General features: G+C 37.9%; 3 protein-coding genes, 1 long non-coding RNA gene and 5 other non-coding genes across 11 annotated transcripts; 6 read left to right on the forward strand and 3 right to left on the reverse strand.

Annotated features, from left to right (window-relative positions):
- Positions 1-83: 83 nt before the first annotated feature.
- LOC111777139 (peroxidase 3-like) lies at positions 84-6277 on the forward strand. 2 transcript variants are annotated; one of them, XM_023656602.1, is made up of 5 exons: positions 2167-2252; positions 4606-4886; positions 4978-5169; positions 5437-5599; positions 5690-6277. In XM_023656602.1, the coding sequence occupies exons 2-5, from the start codon at positions 4668-4670 to the stop codon at positions 6100-6102; spliced, it is 987 nt and encodes a 328-aa protein (XP_023512370.1). In that variant the 5' UTR covers positions 2167-2252; positions 4606-4667; the 3' UTR covers positions 6103-6277. The 2 variants fall into 2 exon arrangements, 1 of the variants encoding a protein (XP_023512370.1); XR_002812347.1 differs by lacking the exons at positions 4978-5169; positions 5437-5599; positions 5690-6277 and adding an exon at positions 84-713 and having other exon boundaries at positions 1435-2252; positions 4606-4736.
- LOC111777141 lies at positions 3264-4796 on the reverse strand. The gene is made up of 2 exons (XR_002812348.1): positions 4688-4796; positions 3264-4101 (listed from the first exon to the last, which is right to left on the reverse strand). It is a non-coding gene; the product is annotated as an uncharacterized LOC111777141 (long non-coding RNA).
- Positions 6278-8010: 1733 nt separating the features above from the next.
- LOC111777929 lies at positions 8011-8109 on the forward strand. The gene has a single exon (XR_002812451.1). It is a non-coding gene; the product is annotated as a small nucleolar RNA Z157/R69/R10 (small nucleolar RNA).
- A 73-nt stretch (positions 8110-8182) lies between these two features.
- LOC111777930 lies at positions 8183-8269 on the forward strand. Its single transcript, XR_002812452.1, has one exon. It is a non-coding gene; the product is annotated as a small nucleolar RNA R11/Z151 (small nucleolar RNA).
- A 63-nt stretch (positions 8270-8332) lies between these two features.
- Positions 8333-8444, forward strand: LOC111777931. Its single transcript, XR_002812453.1, has one exon. It is a non-coding gene; the product is annotated as a small nucleolar RNA Z152/R70/R12 (small nucleolar RNA).
- Positions 8445-8511: 67 nt separating this feature from the next.
- Positions 8512-8635, forward strand: LOC111777936. The gene has a single exon (XR_002812459.1). It is a non-coding gene; the product is annotated as a small nucleolar RNA snoR80 (small nucleolar RNA).
- A 59-nt stretch (positions 8636-8694) lies between these two features.
- Positions 8695-8774, forward strand: LOC111777917. Its single transcript, XR_002812440.1, has one exon. It is a non-coding gene; the product is annotated as a small nucleolar RNA SNORD36 (small nucleolar RNA).
- Positions 8775-9782: 1008 nt separating this feature from the next.
- Positions 9783-14645, reverse strand: LOC111777142 (histone-lysine N-methyltransferase ATXR2). 2 transcript variants are annotated; one of them, XM_023656603.1, is made up of 15 exons: positions 14407-14645; positions 14186-14261; positions 13881-13966; positions 13428-13789; positions 12370-12482; positions 12234-12265; positions 11844-11980; positions 11256-11343; positions 11089-11137; positions 10947-11001; positions 10767-10836; positions 10623-10692; positions 10433-10509; positions 10209-10265; positions 9783-10134 (listed from the first exon to the last, which is right to left on the reverse strand). In XM_023656603.1, exons 1-15 carry the CDS (start codon positions 14488-14490, stop codon positions 10021-10023), a joined length of 1470 nt encoding a protein of 489 aa, XP_023512371.1. In that variant the 5' UTR covers positions 14491-14645; the 3' UTR covers positions 9783-10020. The 2 variants fall into 2 exon arrangements, with proteins under 2 accessions (XP_023512371.1, XP_023512372.1); XM_023656604.1 differs by lacking the exons at positions 14186-14261; positions 14407-14645 and adding an exon at positions 14062-14157.
- A 427-nt stretch (positions 14646-15072) lies between these two features.
- Positions 15073-19221, reverse strand: LOC111777143 (peroxisome biogenesis protein 22-like). Its single transcript, XM_023656606.1, has 8 exons — positions 18880-19221; positions 17917-18159; positions 17766-17813; positions 17551-17607; positions 17366-17467; positions 16200-16265; positions 15558-15659; positions 15073-15462 (listed from the first exon to the last, which is right to left on the reverse strand). Exons 1-8 carry the CDS (start codon positions 18985-18987, stop codon positions 15358-15360), a joined length of 831 nt encoding a protein of 276 aa, XP_023512374.1. The 5' UTR covers positions 18988-19221; the 3' UTR covers positions 15073-15357.
- Between the last annotated feature and the right edge of the window lie 422 nt (positions 19222-19643).

The raw sequence follows: 19643 nt of genomic DNA on the forward strand, positions 1-19643 counted from the left end.
CCCCAATAGTATGGTCGGGTTCGGTTCTCGATCATTTTAAGACTAGCCGCTGAGTGAATCGGACCGGCTTTCCTCTAATTTGGTTCATTTTGATCCCTTGCCCTCGTTTTCCCTCTGGACATCTGGAACTGCAAATCTTCATTTCTTCTCACAATTCTGCAAATTAATTCTTTGGAAATGCGTGTTCTTCCTCCTGCCCGTGCGAATCTGGCTTCAATGATCCGTCGGCGTCGCTGTTAGTTGTTTCATCTTGTCTCTGGAGCTCTGTGTCTCTCTGCGGTCTTCTCTCGAAATCTCATCCTTTGATCTTTAAACTCTCAATCTTACTCGCAGTCCGAGCACTTTCGCCGTTGAATTCGAAGGCTCATGTGATTGGATTTAGATCTTAATTTATGCCTTCAAGCTTGTCGCTGGTCGTTTTCCTAAGATTTGGTAAATGTTAGCGCTTGCACCATGAAAACTATGCCTTTTATGGCTCTTAGAAGGAAGTTCTGTGAGAATATTGTGCAGGAATTCATGCTACATCGATGCTACAGTTCTAAAGTCGACTTGAAGAAGCTTCGTCCAATGATTTTGAAGAGAATTCAAAATCGGGCTAATAATTGTCCTATAAAAGGTCTAATTCCAGTGGCACAGCAAGTCTTTGAAGCTAGGGCAATGCTTATTCATGGAGTTTCCACTCTTCTCAAAGCATTTCCGGTTGTCTCTTGCAAGTCAGTGTCCCTTGAACAAACTATCTTTAATTTCTCATTTTTGTGTTATGATTTTACTCTGTTTCGTTTTCTTTTACTTAGTTTTTATCCGAAGTTGCATGTCCTTTGAGCTAGTATGTGTAGTAGGGATGTACCGTTTTGAAATGCTGATTGGCCTTGCTTATCATCTAGCTATTACCTGACCATTCCTGCGCGGGTAGTGAGTTCAAAAAATTCATCAATGCATATTATCTAGTTCTTTATGCACACTTGGGCCGTCTGTGAAGTCTGTTCTTTCTGAAATTTTGATTGAACAATCCTGAAGTATTAATATGAATGCATGTTTGTGAATGCTGCTTCTAAAATTCATAGATTACTGAAGGTGCCCGGAATTCATGAATTCTCTGGTAAAGGGGAGTCGAGGTTGAATTCTTTGGGCCCTTTGTATACACCACCCGTTGCTCTTATCGATTGAATGGTCCTGTGAAGTGTTCGGATCGTGACGACGTGAGCGGTTCGCTGCCTGCGACGTCACGAAAAGTCCACTGCACCTTATCATTTAGAGGAAGGAGAAGTTATAACAAAGTTCGCGTAGGTGACCCTGCGGAAGGATCATTGTTGATGCCTGCGTTCAAGTCTGTTCTTTTTGAAGATTATATTAAAAACTCTCAGCTGTTAACGTGAATACATGTTTGTGAAGGCTGTTTCTGAAACTTGTAGGATCATTTTGTTGTTTTTATAGATTTTGTCCAGAAGTATATGTTGGTGAGAAAGGTCATCTGATACGAAGCTGTGGCGGTTACAAACGCGGGCCTAAGAATCAGGTTCATGAGTGGATCAGAGGTGGTTTGAATGATGTCCTTGTCCCAGTAGAAGCATTTCACCGCCATCACATGTTCGAAAAGGTTAATGAACATGATGAGAGGCTCAATTTTGAGCGTGTTCCAGCAGTTGTGGAACTATGCTGGCAAGCTGGAGCCAATACAAATGAGGAAAATCAGTCTTCAAGCACTTGGAATTCAGTTGGTGGTGGTGGTGGCGGCGGCTCAGGCAGGGATGAACCTTTATCAGGTAATGAGATGAGGCTTTTGGCAACCGAAACTCTCAGGGCGTGGGAAACGGTTCGAACGGGCGTGCAGAAACTGTTAATGGTATATCCTACTAAGATCTGTAAATACTGCTCAGACGTTCATGTTGGGCCATCAGTACACCAAGCTAGACCATGTGGAGTTTTTAAATGTGAGAGCTGGCGAGGATCCCACTTCTGGGAGAAGGCGGATGTAGATGATTTAGTTCCTCCGAAGATCGCATGGCATCGGCGACCTCAAGATCCTCCCGTGCTCGTTGACGAAGGGAGGGATTATTACGGGCAATCGCCAGCAGTCCTGGCTCTTTGCACACAGGCTGGTGCCATTGCACCACCTAAGTATCATTGTATGATGAAAGTTCAAGGCTTACCACCACCTCAGAGTCACCTCAAGCTATGAAATCTTCTTTTGTTCAACTTCACGTGGAGCTTGACAACAACACTCAGACTCGATTACAGTTCACGACCTTCAGGTGACCGTGCCTATTTATTTTCTTTCTTCCTGCTTTATCTGTTTGGTTGATCTAGTAAACATATAGAAAAAGTAACATGATGAACATCAAGCATAGCAACTTGGGAAAAGTTATCAAAAAGTTGGAAGAATTTTGAACTTGAGAATGTCTTGTAGATTCGTTTTCATTCTTTTCAGTAGAATAACATGTCACGGGAGACACTTTTATAGGAAAGTTGTATGTAAATTTATTGGATTTAAGGAATTGCATGTAGCTATTCAAAATCAAGACACCATTATGAACATGGGTCAGGTCGATCAACCTTTGAACTAAACGTTTTGGGTATGCAAACTCTTAGTTCACAAATATTAAAACCTTGAAATCAATTTGATTTCGTTTCAAATGATTGCAACTTTGGAGCATGTGATCTAATAATCTTGTTGAAAAATAAGACTTTTAGATCCAAAGTATCCAAACATTATAAGGCATGAGAAATTACCCGAAGTGAAAAGTGAAGTTTGGATTCCTTGTAGATCGAACATCTCAAAACACGAACACTTGAGCAAGTCTTTGAATGATTCTTAGCATGCAATCTAAATTGCAAGAAAAAAAAAATCTAGATTAAAATAAAACACAAATGTTTTTTTTTTTTTCTTTAAACGTTTGATTTCTTAGATTTTTTTTTCTTAAAAAAAAAAACAAAATCTATTTAACTACTTAACATATTTTTAATAATTTTTAAAGATTAAATATTAAATTTAATGTTGGAAATTTTCGTCTAAATTTTAAATTTATATTTCAAATAATAGCAATGCCCAAGAACTGATAGCGATGGCTTATGGCTCTTTGGCTCATTGGCTCATTGGCTATTTATGCCAATATCCATTTTAGAACAGCTAGGAAGGTTTGGTACGACAATCATATAATTTCTAAAACTATTCTATTATATTATATTCTAATCAACTTGTCTATTTATGGGACCATCATTTCTTTAATCAAACAAAACATTTATAGAGTTCTTGATCAATGTTATTACTCAAAGTCTTTTGATTGCTTATGGAAAAAAACATATGATACGTTCATACCATAACAGCTCAAGTCCATCGTTAGTAGATATTATCCGTTTTTGTCAGTTACATATTACAATCAGTCTCACGAGTCTAAAACACGTCTAGTAGGGAGAGGTTTCTACACCCTTGTTCTCATCTCCAATCGATGTAGGGATCTCACAATCCATAGGGAGAGGTTTCCACACTAAGGATGTTTCGTTCCTCTCTCCAATCGACGTGAGATCTCACAATCGGGGGCTAGTGTCTTCGCTGGCACACCGCCCAGTGTCTGGCTTAGATACCATTTGTAACAGCTTAAGCCCACCGCTAGTAGATATTACACACTTTGGCCCAAAACATGTCTAATAGGGAGAGACTCCACACCCTTACAAGTGTTTCATTCTTTTCTCCAATCGATGTGGGATCTCGGAATGTTTTTGTTATCCTTTTCCGAGAGCACACGGCCGTCAATTTTGGTCTGCTGCATCAAAATTTAAAACTATGAACCTCTGAGGCTGCTGTTTACCGGTTCATTGTCTCCTTTTCCTCCGGATATGGAATGGCCAAGCATGTGCCTCCCGGCTCCCAAGCTCTTAGAACATTAGAACCATCTCAAATAATAAAGAAACCATTTCTCTCTATCCACAATGTCTTTTGTAAGGCGGCTCTCATGTCTGGCCGCCATGCAAGAGCGCAATTATTGCTTGAAAATTGTCTTACAACGTGCTCTGTTTCCAGAGCAGGTGAGCCAATCAAGTTGTTTGGTACTTTTTAAGCATAGTTTATAGCTGAGGGCCTGGGGCTGCGAACTTTAGTGACGCCTGCATCCAACCAAACCCACCATTAATTATACACAAAGCATCACAGACATTCCAAACAGTAAAACTACACGAGTTTCAGATGTAAATTTTCTACTTCAGTCCCTAAAAATAAGGAGTTCTTCTCTTCTTCTTCTCATGATTCTTTCAAACATGGGTAAAGATAAAATCATTATGCAATATCTATAATTTTGATGACAGGCCCTATATTTAGCTGGATTTTGTTGTATGTGTGTTGAAATCTTTCAATGTGGACCAAAGATCCATGATTTACAGATAAAGTCATTCATGGCTACCTACTGCTTTTCTGTAAACAATTAAACAGTGGCACAATCAGAAGAACTTGTTCTTGTTGTCCTACAAGGAACGTGCCTAACTAATCAAGTCTATAATAGAATATGGCGGATTATAAAATACTGATTACTGTAAAGCTTCACCTAGAGAATATTTTAAATGTATGGTGGACCGTTTCCAACAGTTAGCTCCTTGTCTTGCTTGTTCTATTAGGTATATAAGCCTCTTCACTCTGTGATGGAATGTCAAGCACAAAACAGAAGTAAATTTAGAGAATGAGAATGGGGAGGCTTACTTCTTTGGTGTTGGCCGCTATTGTTGGTCTTCTAGGCCTCATAGGCTCCACTCAAGCTCAGTTACAGCTTGGTTTCTATGCCAAAAGCTGCCCAAACGCTGAGAAGATTGTGCTGGATTTCGTTCATCAGCATATCCATAATGCCCCTTCATTGGCAGCAACTTTCATAAGAATGCATTTCCATGATTGCTTTGTTAGGGTACTGTTTCTTTGGGTTTCAAGCTTCATAACCTTTCTTGATCTTTATAACTCCTCTAAGCAATTGATTCTACTTCTCTTTTGTTTGACAGGGTTGTGATGGGTCTGTGCTTATAAACTCCACTTCAAATAACCAAGCTGAGAAGGATTCTCCTCCAAATCAAACACTCAGAGGCTTTGACTTCATTGATAGAGTTAAAAGCTTACTTGAAGCTGAATGCCCTGGAGTGGTGTCTTGCGCAGATGTTCTTTCCTTGGTTACTAGAGATTCCATTGTAGCCACTGTAAGGATCCAATGCCCTTCTACTTTTTCATCGTTCGAGGCTGTTTTTACTCTTTTTCCTATTGTGATGATTGTTGAGGATTGTTGGGAGGGAGTCCCACGTTGGTTAAGTTAGGGAATGATCATGAGTTTATAAATAAGGAATACATCTCCATTGGTACGAGACCTTTTGGGGAAGTCCAAAGCAAAGCCACGAGAGCTTATACTCGAAGTGAACAATATCATACCAATGTGGAGGGTCGTGATTCTTATTACTTTCTATGTGCAGGGAGGTCCTTACTGGGAAGTTCCGACTGGCCGGAGGGATGGAGTGATCTCAAGGTCATCAGAAGCCCTGGCTAACATTCCTCCTCCTTTTGGAAACCTTTCAACACTCCAAAGACTTTTCGAAGACCAAGGCCTTGATCTAAAAGACTTGGTATTACTATCTGGTGAGTTCAATAATTCAAAGAACTAAAAAACTAACTCAATTCTTCACTCAGTACTTTTCTCAAACACCTTGCGTGCAATGATCACTTCAGGCGCTCACACAATCGGCATAGCGCACTGCTCATCATTCAGAAACCGACTGTACAATTTCACCGGCGTGGGAGACCAAGATCCCTCTCTGGATCCAAGATACGCCGCTAACCTGAAGGCCAACAAATGCAAAACTCCGACGGACAACAGCAAGGTGGAGATGGACCCTGGAAGCCGCAACACTTTCGATCTTAGCTACTACTCTCTTCTTCTCAAGAGAAGGGGCCTTTTCGAATCCGATTCTGCTCTCACTAAAGGCGCAACTACATTGGGTCTAGTTCAGAAACTTGTTCAAGGACCCATCGAAGAGTTCTTCTCTGAATTTGCAGCATCCATTGAGAAAATGGGACGGATTAAAGTGAAGACTGGAACTGAGGGTGAAATCAGAAGGAGATGCGCCGTCGTGAATGGTTGATCGATTCCAAATTTCAGTTCATGATTTCTCGACACCTTTGATTTTGTGTTCTTCCATGTGCTTAGTTGGGAATTTTACCTTTTTTCTTGGGGAGATTTGTGGCTTCAATAATTGTAATTCCATTGCAATGTTCTTTCTTTCTTCTGTCGGGTGAATAAGATTCTGATTTCAATAATTTGTGTGGATGATTTTCTGACTCTTTCAGTTTCTTTCCAATTCTGTTACAAGATGTCTCATTAAAATTTAAATACGCAATTACCCCTCCTTGGGATTCCAATTACGACATTATCCCAACCAAACAATAATGATTAATTGATTATATTATAGAAATTCACATTTTTATTTTTTTTATATCCGTTTATACACTACTAAATCGAGGCAAACTCTGAATACTAGATGTCCAAGGCAAACTCTGAATACTAGATGTCCAGTCAACTGCTGCGCCTCAACACATTTCGGGAGAACCAGCTAGCTCTGGGTTCAAGTGGCATTTCACCTCTAACCACAACTCATCCGCGGATTCTTCAACACCAGTCAGTTCGAATCTCCACTTAGTTTCACCCAAGCTTCACCCTGGTCATGAATAGATCACCTCAGGTTTGGGTCCATAAGCAGTGACAATTGCCCCATGAAGACTCGCTTTCGCTACGGCTCCGGTGGGTTCCCTTAACCAAGCCACTGCCTATGAGTCGCCGGCTCATTCTTCAACAGGCACGGGGTCAGAGTCTTAGTCTCCTCCCACTGCTTGGAAGCTTATGGTTTCATGTTCTATTTCACTCCCTGATGGGCGTTATTTTCACCCTTCCCTCACGGTACTACTTCACTATTGGTCACGAGTATTTAGCCTTGCAAGGTGGTCCTTGCTTATTCACAATTTAATGGTTGTAGCATTATATCATTATTATACTATTTGTTTAAATATTTTCAATTTTTTTTAAATACACTATTAATATTTCGTAGAAGAGTATTAGTAAATGTTTTTAAAGTTCAAAGAGTATTTTTGAAATGCCATTAAAAGGTATTTTAAAAATAAAATATTAATAATTTTTATCCAAAATTAACGATATGTCTTAAATAAAATACTAATGATTTCATCTAAAATTAATGATAATTACATTTTTTTTAGATTCTTTTAAGAATATTATTAAAAATATTAAAATTAATACAAAATTTAAAAGTATTTTTATTAATTAACAGAAAAAAAAAAAAAAAGAACAGGAGCTTAATCTTAAGAGACTGGAAGTTTAGTCCGTGGGCCTTATTTAATGGGCTAAAACTTAATGGGCTTAATTACAAGAGACTGGAAGTTTAGCCCGTGGGCCTCAATTAATGGGCTAAACACTTAATGGGCTAAATTACAAGAGACTGGAAGTTTAGTCCGTGGGCCTCCATTAATGGGCTTAATTACAAGAGACTGGAATTAGCCTATGGGCCTCAATTAATGGGCTAAACACTTAATGGGCTTAATTACAAGAAACTGGAAGTTTAGACCGTGGGCCTCACCTAATGGGCTAAATTACAAGAGACTGGAAGTTTAGTCCGTGGGCCTCATTTAATGGGCTAAATTACAACTGAATGGTAGACCTAATCGTATGATGTTGAGGCCCAGTCCATTAGCCGCCACGATGAAATCTAGAAAAAGAATCCTGAACCAGTCTAGAGCGAGAAACCCTAATTTCTCAGTCGATGGCCTATAAATTCACCGTGCGACCATAATCTCCATATCGTCGTCTTCGTCTCCATTTTTTTTGTTGCTCTCCCTCTCAACAGTTGATGGTTCCAATCAAATCCCTCGATTCAGCGACTATAGTGTAACAGTTTCCTGGGATGTTCCATAGTATTTAGTCTATTTGTCTCTCGCCCTTCGATTTCGATTATCATCTTCTTTTTCATCTTTTTGATTTGCGACGTTGTGCTGTGATGAGGCTATTTTCGTGGACTAGAGTTTCTGATCTGGGTACAATTCCCGGTATCTGATTAAATACCCTTGGCTGTCTGAGCACTGTTTTGAATTTTGATATGTTTTAGTGTCCGCTGATTTCTTTTAGATGTTTTTTGTAGATCGAGTATTTGATTCTATGGGCTTATGATGATATTTCATATAATCTTAGCGGATTTCAGTGAGATTTTTCTATCAATGATCTGACTGTTACACACACTGAAGCCTTGTTTTCAATCATTGTTGATTCGTTCTTGATTTCTAGATTTATGTAGTGGTTATGTGGAAGATGAAGCTATGATGAGATGAAACACTTAGACGTGTTTTGGGCAGTGGACGTAACTTTTAATTAAGTTATGCCGTGAGCCTTTATATTAAACGACTTCTCCTTCCACTGAGCTTCTCCTTATAGATTAAGCTTCATCCATTGTGTCTCATACTAGTACATTAGGCATGAAACTGCGTCCATTACCAATTCTGGAGGATATACAGTTCCTCTAGGCATAATGGCACGGACGCAATATCAGTAATGTGGCCATCCTGATTGATGGTTAGTCTCAATCCCATTTAATCCTGGAAACACCATAGACATTTTAACCACGAAACCATTGTTTTGATAATCATTTCTTAGTAATTGTATGTAATATCTATCTGAGCAAATGATGATACAAATTTATAAGAGCTGATTTCTCTTTGATGTTTACAAATTCGAGCTTTTTAAAACTGATGCTCAGATCTTCCAAATTTACATTTGTTCCTTCTGAATTGCATAAATTTGTAGGCTTGTTCTATTGGATATCGAACTTGACAAAGTTCCTAACGTTTCTATTGTTTCATGAATGTTTTTCTAATTACAAATTCTGTCATGTATTTCTAGTTCTTCGTTGCAGGTGTACGAGTTCGTTACTGGCAAACCCTAACACTTGGAATTGGGGAAGTTAGTTTTGCAAATCATTGCATTTATTTAGATAGATGACAATGATAAAGAATACTTTGTGGATGCACATTAATACTCAGAGGCCGTTTCTCGGCTTGTAATTGTTAATTTTACACAGTTATACAATCAAGAGATTACATTTTTGTTATTTATTGGTGTAAATAATTGTCGTGTGAATCCAATTTTTAAATAGGTAGATTAAAATTTTTAAAAAAACATACAATTCTACACAATATTATGGTTTTAAATATGAATTTTGGTTTTTTTTTTATCTATTTTGATTAGTGTCAAGGTTATGGTATGATATGAAAATGTGAATCCTTTTCCAAAAGGGAAAAAAAGTTCTAATAACACTAATTTAAATCTTAACATGTCAAATTCATCAAATTTGAGCGTTCATTACTGTTATGGTGAAAAAAATTGCAAAAGAAAATTAAGTTTTTTACATAATGATTTAATGCCTCCACAAAGGTTGAGGTTGTGAGGTCTTATAATGGTCGAGGGTTGAGGTTGCGAGGTCTTATAATGGTCGAGGTTGAGGTCTTATAAATGTATTTAAGTTATGTTCTAAATTTTTGACATAAACTTCTTTCGAAGCTAATATAGATTTAAAGGTGGTCAACTCGAAGCTAATATACATTTAAAGCTTATAAAGGGCGAGGTTGCGAGGTCTTATAAATGTATTTAAGTTGTGTTCTAAATTTTTGACATAAACTTCATTGAATGAAGTTATGATTCTTCCAAGTCCACCTCAAAGCTAATATACATTTAAAGCTTATGGTCTATTCAAGACAAAATTCAAAATTTAGAAAATAATTACTCTTAATATTAAATACCAAACCTACAATTTGGTTTGAGTTAAACATAAATTTACCATAACAAAATCAAATTTGCTCATTCTACTATTTGTCTAATCCTACGAAACTAGGAATCATACTGGAATGAAGTTGTTGAAACATTAAGAATTGGTATGTGGATGTTCATAACAGTAAAAGTTTTTGTTTGCTTATCTCGTTGAGAGGAAATTCCACAGGGAACGGCGCTATGGACGCTGCTGTTGTAAGCACTTGGGGCACCTGCATTCGAACCCATAATCTGCAAGTAATGCTCGTCTCTGTTCAAATGGAAGATCTTCGTCTATATATGAAATTGTGACCTGAAAACATCCACTATTTGCCTCAATACATTTTCATACAACTTGTTCGAAAATACATATTAGTCCTGAATTACCTCCTCTCCTGGATGGATGGGCCTCACTGCAATTATGGTTGCTTGTCCATCTCTATCCTGCCATGATCATAAAGAACATAAAATGAAAGAACATGCTACTCCAAAACAAAGGACCCAAAAGGAAATGGCAACAAAAACAAACTACATATACAAATACTAGAAAAGGGCTCCCGTTCGAACCGAATTCAATAAAATCCATGAAATATTAAGATGATTTTACATACCTCCTCTCTTTTGAACGCTTTTGCATTAGGATAGCAGGAATGATTCATACAACTCTGTAAAGGGAAAAACGCAGTACCTGGGATATGTCAACACCCTCCCATTTTTCAGTATTAATGACCAAAGAACACATTACTTGTTTAAGGAAAGAATCTCAATTGCTACTACTTGAAAACAAGGATGAATATATACCTTGACAACAGATTGAATAGCTATCGCCGAGAACATCCAAAAGGGGTCGGGTAATTTCCTCTGCCTTCTCCTGTCATTAAGAATCATAGACATCAAGGCTTGCAATTCCAGGATCTTTGATGTATAAAGGACATGCATTCTAACCTTATAAGGAGATGGAAGTTCGTCAACATACAAGAAGTAATCCTCTACCGGTGATGCTACAACCAAATCACTGAACCACACATGTAAATTTGATATTAACTTCATGATGGCTTGAGATTACAAACAATATTTTGCGGATATCAAAAGAAAAAGATGGAAGGGTTACAAACAGAAACGTACAGATTATTTAGCTCAAACATGCCAATTATCTGGCCATATATTTCAAGGGAGAATACTAGTATAGTCAAGGACCTGAAATCGGCTTCGACAAAAACAGAGGAAAACATATATATACCCATCAATTCCTAACTTGCAAGGATACATGGTTCACATCCTTCGTCCAAAATTGCTTCCTTGAGGAGCTGCAGTGACTGAAATTTGCAAATATGCAAATTTAATTTCATGGGGTTATATATAAAAATCATGCTAAGATCAGCATATTCAACAGGAGCAGTATAACTAAGAATTTCTAATAAGAAAGTTATTTACCGTGAAAGCCATCTCTCTTATTTGCATTCGGAATGCAACTTCGTTCGAAGGTTCGACATCTTCTGGCAATGCAATGCAATCCCACCACCTAAGAACGAGTAATTTTCAACATCACACCAAGAAGAAAAAAAAGATTTCCAGACGAATGTCTCTAATCTAGGCTCACTGAAATTAAAACTAAAGACCTAACCCTGCAAAGTTGCAAATACTAACAGTATAACAATATTCTATTAAGGGAGCCTGTAGAGGGTTCTAGTTTGAAACTCATGGCCACCTCCGCCGGACCATTTTCCAAGGCCTATGGCCTTCAGGTTAATGAGGGCTTGAGTTAAAGTCGACGTTCAAAATCACTAGCAACCAATGATTACAACTGCCCAGCATTCGAGGAAAAAGACACCCCGAAAAGTTAAGAATTGAGTTGAAGCATGTAGTCACTCTATTATATTAAACTCTAATGACACTTCGTATGCGCTGATGACCTCCATCGTTTCGGCCTTATAATGCACGATCACAGCTAAAAGCTGAGATTCAATTTCCTACTTATTTCACAGAGCGCACATATGAGAAGCTGGTCCAAAAGGGAATTACCTTCTCTTATGTCCCATTGAGATTGGCTTCCATGCCTCCAAAAGAATGGAAAGATCAACAATGTTCCCATATTTCATTTGTTCTTCAGAACAAGCCAGCTTTAACTTCTTATACCTTAAAATAGTAGAAGAAATTGCCTGGATGAAAAATGCAAAATTCAGTTGAATCGCCATCTTCAAATCGACTAACTATGCTACGTTCATTTTTCATTATTGTTTTGATAAGCTTGGATAAACAGTATCACGTTTATTTTTCATTATTGTTTTGATAAGCTTGGATAAACAGTATCACATGAAATGGAAACAATTATAGTTCAGCTTCAATGTCAATGCAATGAATTGGATGAAGCAAACTCGAAAATCGACTAAAAACAGCGTATAAAGAATGTACCTTTGCAGCGAGGAGGAATATGTCGTTCGTGTCTGTCGAACCCCCGAAAGAAAAAAAAAAAGAAAAAAAATAGGCCGACATTAGAGAATAATAAAAAAAATATACGACAGCTACAGCTGACAAGTTCGAGATTTACCATTAGCATTTTGTATAAATTTTAGCAGTGCTTCCCTGCGTGATGGTTCTGTTTTTCCCCCAGTACAAAGTAAGGAATGGAATGCTTCCCAATCAGCTTCTGCACACGATTTACTATAATATGGAACACTATATCAATTGCTTTGCTTACACAGACAACTTCCACACATGATCTGGTATAAAGAAATTCTTTCAACTTAGACATACTTTTTTTTAAGACATTTTCAATTTAGACATAACTCCCTTGCTAATGATGTCAAGACCTTCCAAAAATAAAGCTTCTCAAGCAGCGAACGTAGATTTTCATAAAAAGGAAAATGATAAATGTAACCGTCCAAGCCCACTGCTAGCAGATATTGTCCTCTTTGGGTTTTCCTTTTCGAGATTCCCCTCAAGGTTTTTAAAATGTGTCTGCTAGGAAGAGGTTTCCACACCCTGCTTCGTTCTCCTCCCCAACCGATGTGGGATCTCACAATCCACCCCCTTTGGCGCCCAACGTCCTCGCTAGCACTCGTTCCCTTCTCCAATCGATGTGGGACTCCCCAATCCACCCTCCTTTTCGGGGCCCAGCGCCCTTGATGACACACCGTCTCATGTCCACCCTCCTTTGAGGCTCAACCTCCTTGCTGGCATATCACTCGGTGTCTGGCTCTAATACCATTTGTAATGGCCCAAGCCCACCGCTAGCAGATATTGTCCTCTTTGGGCTTTCCCTTTCGGACTTCGCCTTAAGGTTTTTAAAACGCGTCTGCTAAGGAGAGGTTTCCACACCCTTATAAAGAATGTTTCGTTCTTCTCCCCAATCGATGTGGGATCTCACGATCCACTCCCTTCTCATTCTTCTCCCCAACCGACGTGAGATCTTACAATAAATGCAGTGACTAAAGAAGGATTATAGAAATGCATTTCAATTTTTTTAAAAAAAAGTTAAATTCATCAGAAGCCTCCTACATATCTCCTTGTTAAGTTTAACATAACAGCACCTTCCCCTTACAAACAATCCATAAAATGAAGGGAAGAACCAATTATAGATGCTTGACCATTCAGAAATATCTTTACCTGCAATAGAAGGCCTCACCACATCCCCCAGAACAAGGAATTGCTGGAGGCATGGAAAACTCTTTGGAATGAGGCAATGATAGGCCACCATTCATCAATGATTCCACAAGCCCGTTGGGTAAAGCTACACCTTTAGAATTGCTGGAAGAACATCCTCCCATGCTTTCATTATTTTCTAACGCAATCTCCTCGCCATCATCTGATTCCGCTTCGAAGCAATCTTCTGACATGGGAGATGACGGCTCCATATCACATTGATGATTAGTCGAAATGCCAAGATCTTGAAAGTACAATTTCCTTCCAATTTGAAGTTCTATAGACCCAACAAAGCGAAAACAAAAGCTGCACACTAGACAGTCCATCTGCAAAGCAATTAAAATGGAGCATAACAATATAAGTGGGAATAAAAACCACCAAACTGATTCATGATGATAATATTTCAGATTTGAAAACCTTATTTGACGTATGCTGTGATCCCACAAGCATTTGGTCCTTCAAGACAAGGTCCCCTTCTTTGAAAGCAGCATCAGCAAAGACACCTGCAGTTGATCATCAGCACACATGAATCAGACTTCCATTTAAGATATCAAAAGGTTAAATTTCCATCACTTATCCAAACACTACCAGCACGCACAAATTTAAAGAAACTACATTATCAATTCTGCTATTGATCTTCACTAGTGGTGTTTTAACGTAGTACGCTGAATTTGCAATCTCCCAATTCAATTTCAGAAGGCTAGAGGCAATCGCAACCATACCCTTTCCAAGAGCTCCATCCTGTATCACTCTAAGACCACGACACTGCCTCATCCATACAAGCTGATCAAAATATTCCTGAAGACATAAACTCAGTCATTGTAGAACTACAGAAACTTTTCTTTATATTATATGTTTAAGTTTCAAGAACGCGTGTTTCCCGCCTTCCGAACGAAGCACAATAAAGAAAAGAAACAGCGACTATGAAATTGAGAGAGATTACCTGAACTTGGAGAGGTGAAGGAGGTGAAAGGAGGGCAGAGATTTCATTGGGGTACTTCGCATCAATTGGGCAAACGAAAGCCATTGTCCCTCACAGAAACAGCCGGCCTAAGCTCTCACGCACAGAGGCGATAGTTGCCGCCGCCGGTGAGTTGTTTATCACTTGCTTCAGTTGTGATCCTTTCTGTGTGTAATGAACATAAAGAACTATAATAGACCAAAGCGGCGCTGGACTGAACCCCCCCAAAAAATAACCCTGTTTCCGGGTTAGCTTGACTTTGACTATGGCTCCAATCTTTATTTATTTTTTTTTTTTTTTCACAATCTTTTTTTTTTTTTTTTTTTTTTTTTTTTNTTTTTTTTTTTTTTGCAATTTTGATCCAATTTAGAAAGGTTAAAATTTTGAGGTTCGGAATTCGAAGTTAAAAGGCATCCCATTGGTTGCTCGCTATGGCTCGAGTAAACCTTAACACTAATAAAATGCATCATCACCCAACCCCAAATGTCCTCGACCAAGAGTTAATTATGACAAACTTTTAAAAGATACTTATTTCAATCAATGAATTTTCGAAAAGAATTCCAATATTCATTATCGAATACTTATTTCCAATACGTCGTATCGACATAGTAATGAACTTCTTTAGAGGGCCTATTTGTGGCAACAATATTTGAGATGATCTAATAAATAATATATATTATTACATATATCAGCTAAATTTGGAGCTTTTAATGGGACATGAAGTTGCTATGTCAAATATAACACAAGATCAACTCAGAAGATCTTTGCATAAACAAGAGAAAAGACATGATACACCTATCTTTGCTAATACCCAAACTCAGCTTGCCTGGTTCTCTATAGCCCATAGAGAACCATTGCACTTACAACCAACAAGGCCCAAATAAAATGGAGAAAATGTTTGAAAATTAATTCCATTCCTGAACTGGTTTCCAGTCAAATGTTTCCAAAGAACTGTTCCAAGGATGGAGAGCTGAAAACGTTAGAACCAGTCCGCTCGTGTCGGATTGCAGCTACATGAAGTTGATATTTGATGAACCTCTGATGATGTTTATGCAAAAGGTATCAGTAACCACCATGTGTTTACAGACGATAGAGAACAATAAACTTTCTAAGGTGGTGGGAGATTAACTTACAGCCAACTGCGAGACGATTTCGGGATTGGAATCTATATGCCAATCGGGTTCCAGTTGACGCACGAAAGATGTTCGTCCGTTCTCCTTGCTACAGAAGAGAACCTACAAATAATCCTCAATTAATTACAAGAAAAGCAAATTGCCTATATGGCTGTCCCTACTTATACCCAGGCTAACACCAAACAATTCAAGAGATGATTTGCTTCCAACCAAAGCTTGTGCAATTACCAAGTTTGTAACAGCCAACTACTAACAGATATTGTTCTCTTTAGACTTTTTCTTTCGGACTTTCCCTCAAGGTTTTTAAAACGCATCTGCTAGGAAGAAGTTTTCACACCCTTCTAAAAAAATGTTTCGTTCTTCTCCTCAATCAATATGAGATCTCACAAAGTCACTGAACTTTCAGAGAAGTCAGCTGTCGTTTGTTAACATGTTTGTTAACATGTTTCTACCTTCAGATATTTCCTGTTATATCTTTTCTTAGAAACAGGATAAGAACTCAATGCCTAAAGTTAAAAATTCCCTAACGTAGCCAACGGAAGCCCAACATTCCCCAAACTTGTACTTCAGTAATTCAGAGGAGAATAAAATTATCAGAGTCGTTTCAATACTGTCGAAGTCAAAACAACACAGATTTAGCACCTTGTCTTTTACCAGACCACCAGATGTGAAAACCCCGGCATCTTCAAGTGCTGAAAGAACTCTTTTCTGCATAAATAGTTTATAGTGTCTCTTATTAGAAAGAAGAATAACATATTGCATTTGAGATCAGCAAGAAGAACAAAAAAACAATATATTGTATCAAGCACCTATCTAAAACAAGTTTCTATGATATTTCAAAACCCGTTAACACAGCCAACGCTATCGCCAACCCCACCTTAAGAATACATCGAAAAAGAATAAGAGGAAATCAATTTTCCCATTCAGTTTAACAATTTTACAACTTAACATTTGCATCCAATCAAACCTGAACTTCAATAAGTTGGTGCATTTAGTACCCTCAACTAAGTCAAACTTGCAACTTTTTCTTGTTGAAATTTTCTGCTCATTAGAAGCATCTTGCGACCCGACTATACTGCATTGATTCTTTTGGTCATGTTGAGAGATTTTTAGCACTATTTTAGCATTGTATAGTTGATCTCAAGCACTACCATTACTTAAATTTGTTGCTAAGTTCAAGCATTTTCGTGGTATAAGGACATTTCCATGGTTTGATCTTCAGTATTTTTGTTGGTTGAATTCATGTCTTTTTTTTTTCTTTTCCAGTTTTGAAGAGGCAATAATTAAATCAGTAGTTCAATTTTAGGGTCTATTTGGAAGAAATTGAAAATTTGAGCATAAAATTGGCAAATCAAGTCGAGGTACTCCTCCTAAGACTAGAGGATAGAAGAATATAGAGGAATCCAAAATTCCTAAGGAAACATGCACGTGCAATACCTGCCAGAGCAACCAAAGTGAGATTAGAATTTTCAAGTTCCTACGTTCAAGGAGATTTATGAAGTATTCAGTTGGTTCTTTAAAACAGGGATTGTGCAGTTTGATAAGTTTGATGGATTTTTCAATCTCTAGTTTACACATGAGTGGAGGGATAAAAATAATCTGACATCCTAATCATGTGACAGCATATGCATAATCTTATAGACAAGTAAACAAAAATGGCGAGAGATTTTGACTTCAAGGAGCCCCATTTCTGATGAGGCACTATCGTCGTTAGAACTATACCAAATCACATATCAGAAATCATATATCTAAATTTATCAAGACATTATGCAGGAAAATCATAAAATTCCATGAAGCATTGCACTCACTTCACTCTCATCATCCAGCACCGTTTCCATGAGATAAAGATCACAATATTTCGTTATCTCCAATAGTACTTCCAATACCGAGGACCTCACAGTTGCTTGTTTCTGATGCAAAACAAAGTAAACCAATTAGATATTCCCTACAGCAGTTCAAGCACAAAATTTGTTCAGAGAAAAATGCTATATACCTGCAGATCCTCTGGACTGTTTTCCTCAAGAATTATTCCAAGCAAACGACATGTAACCTAAACATAGCACATTTTCAGTACCAAAACTTTGAATCTTTCTCACCTGATATCACTTACCTCAAACAATGTCATTTATTGATATTTCACCAAAATTTTAGAAATGAGTGAAACTTCTGAGAAGATAAAGATGGACAGCGAGGGTTAATATTGGTTACCTTTCTTCCTTCACTCAACTTTTGCCTCACTATTTGGCCCAGAGTTGGCTACAAGGAAAAGATATGAGCGGAATGTATTAAAAGCGTGTCATGTGAATGGAATAAAATTGAAAAAGCAGGACAAGATATAGGCAATAATTTGAGCTCTTACCTTGACTGGTTGGAAGAATTCATCAACAACATTTTGCGCTCGTAAATCCTCTGAAGATGAACAATCTCCAGAAGATATTAATTGTGCATTTGAATTTAACCCAACACTAGAAGTAGAGCTGCTAGGTGCAGGCATTTGCCTTTTAGATTGCCGTCTCTGATGTCCATTAGGTGATCTCAACAGCCTCCATGTAAAAACTATTGCAACAGCAAATCCAGCAATAGCCCCAACAGATCGTGAATCCTGATAAAATTTCAAAGACTTATTTACATACCATATTACTCTTAGAAGCCAACAGCATAAAAAGTATTCAAGTTATTTAAACCAAAACAGAAAGTGAATTGAGCTATTGTTTTGGCTAAGACGTTTTGTTTATCTTTTCTTTGGGTTTTATGGACACCCAAATGAAAAGAAAAAATGATGCTGAAAATCTGGTTTCCTAACACAGAGCTTGATATCTCGGTGCTAAAAGTTCCAAAGACTAGAGTCCATTAAGAAGCTCAAAGAATCTTCGACATTGTTTCCTTTTTAATCTAATTTTTCCATAAGGACTCAACACTTCAATGCTGACTATATCTTTGTGGGAGAAATATTTCGAGTAACAATTGAAAGAATCGCCAATTGGCATGGGCCTACATATAATTGAACACAATATAATATCTTCGAAGCATAAGTACTGCAGAATAAAAGCAATATTTTTTCATCATTTGTCAGAGTGTTGAATTATTGAATACAAAAATGAAAATCGAATAACAGAAACCATTAACCATTGTGATTGAAGCATATAATTTACAAGAAAGTAGTCCACAGCTCGAACAAAAAAGGGTTAAGAAATGAACAGAACACACGAGTAAGCAAAAGAAGAGTAAAAAGAAAAGGCTAAAACAGAAATTGGAACCTAAAAGCTGTCAGATCTATCGAAAAACGAAGAGACGAAGAAAAAACAGGGTTAGAGATTAGAACCAGATTGTAGAGAGAGATAGGGAGGAAATTAGAGATCTTGAGAGTGAGATAAGCCCCGAAGCGCTTGATCAGCTGGAGTAGGTCGTCTTTGGAAGAAGCTTCGGCCATGGGGGAACACAAAGACCTGGCGAATTAAGCTTCTGAAAAATTGGGGCGCCCAGCAGAAGAAGGAAGCGGATAGAAGAATCGAAATGGAATTATTGAGGCGTCACAAAGTTAGTTGAGCAGTAGAGGGATTCGGAAGCAGAAGAAGGAAGCGAGCTATGGCGTCAATGGCTGATACTGATGTTGAAATGTTAATGAGGTTCCCTATTTTTTCCTGTCGCCCGCACAGGGAAAGGGAAAGAGAGAGGACGTGGTGAATTCATGTTATATATATGGGCTTTTACATATTGGGCTTCCCACAAATTCGCTTCTAAATTTTAAATTTGGGTTTAATTACCAATTTTATCCTTCCTTTTTCATATATATTTTCAATGTATTTATAAATAATAATAATAATAATAATAATAATAATAATAATTAAGATCCAGCATCAATTGAAGAGAGACAGAAACAGGTGATAGGAATCATGATATTGAAACAGGTGATAGGAATCATGATATTGTCCACTTTGAGCCTAAGCTCTCATGGCTTTGCGGCTTTGCGGCTTTGCTTTGGGGGCTTCCCCAAAAGGCCTCATCATGGCTTTGCGGCTTTGCTTTGGGGGCTTCCCCAAAAGGCCTCATTCCAATGGAGTTAGTATTCCTTACTTATAAACCCAT

Source organism: Cucurbita pepo, chromosome LG16 (assembly GCF_002806865.2).
Source record: "Cucurbita pepo subsp. pepo cultivar mu-cu-16 chromosome LG16, ASM280686v2, whole genome shotgun sequence".
Taxonomy (NCBI): Eukaryota; Viridiplantae; Streptophyta; class Magnoliopsida; order Cucurbitales; family Cucurbitaceae; genus Cucurbita; species Cucurbita pepo.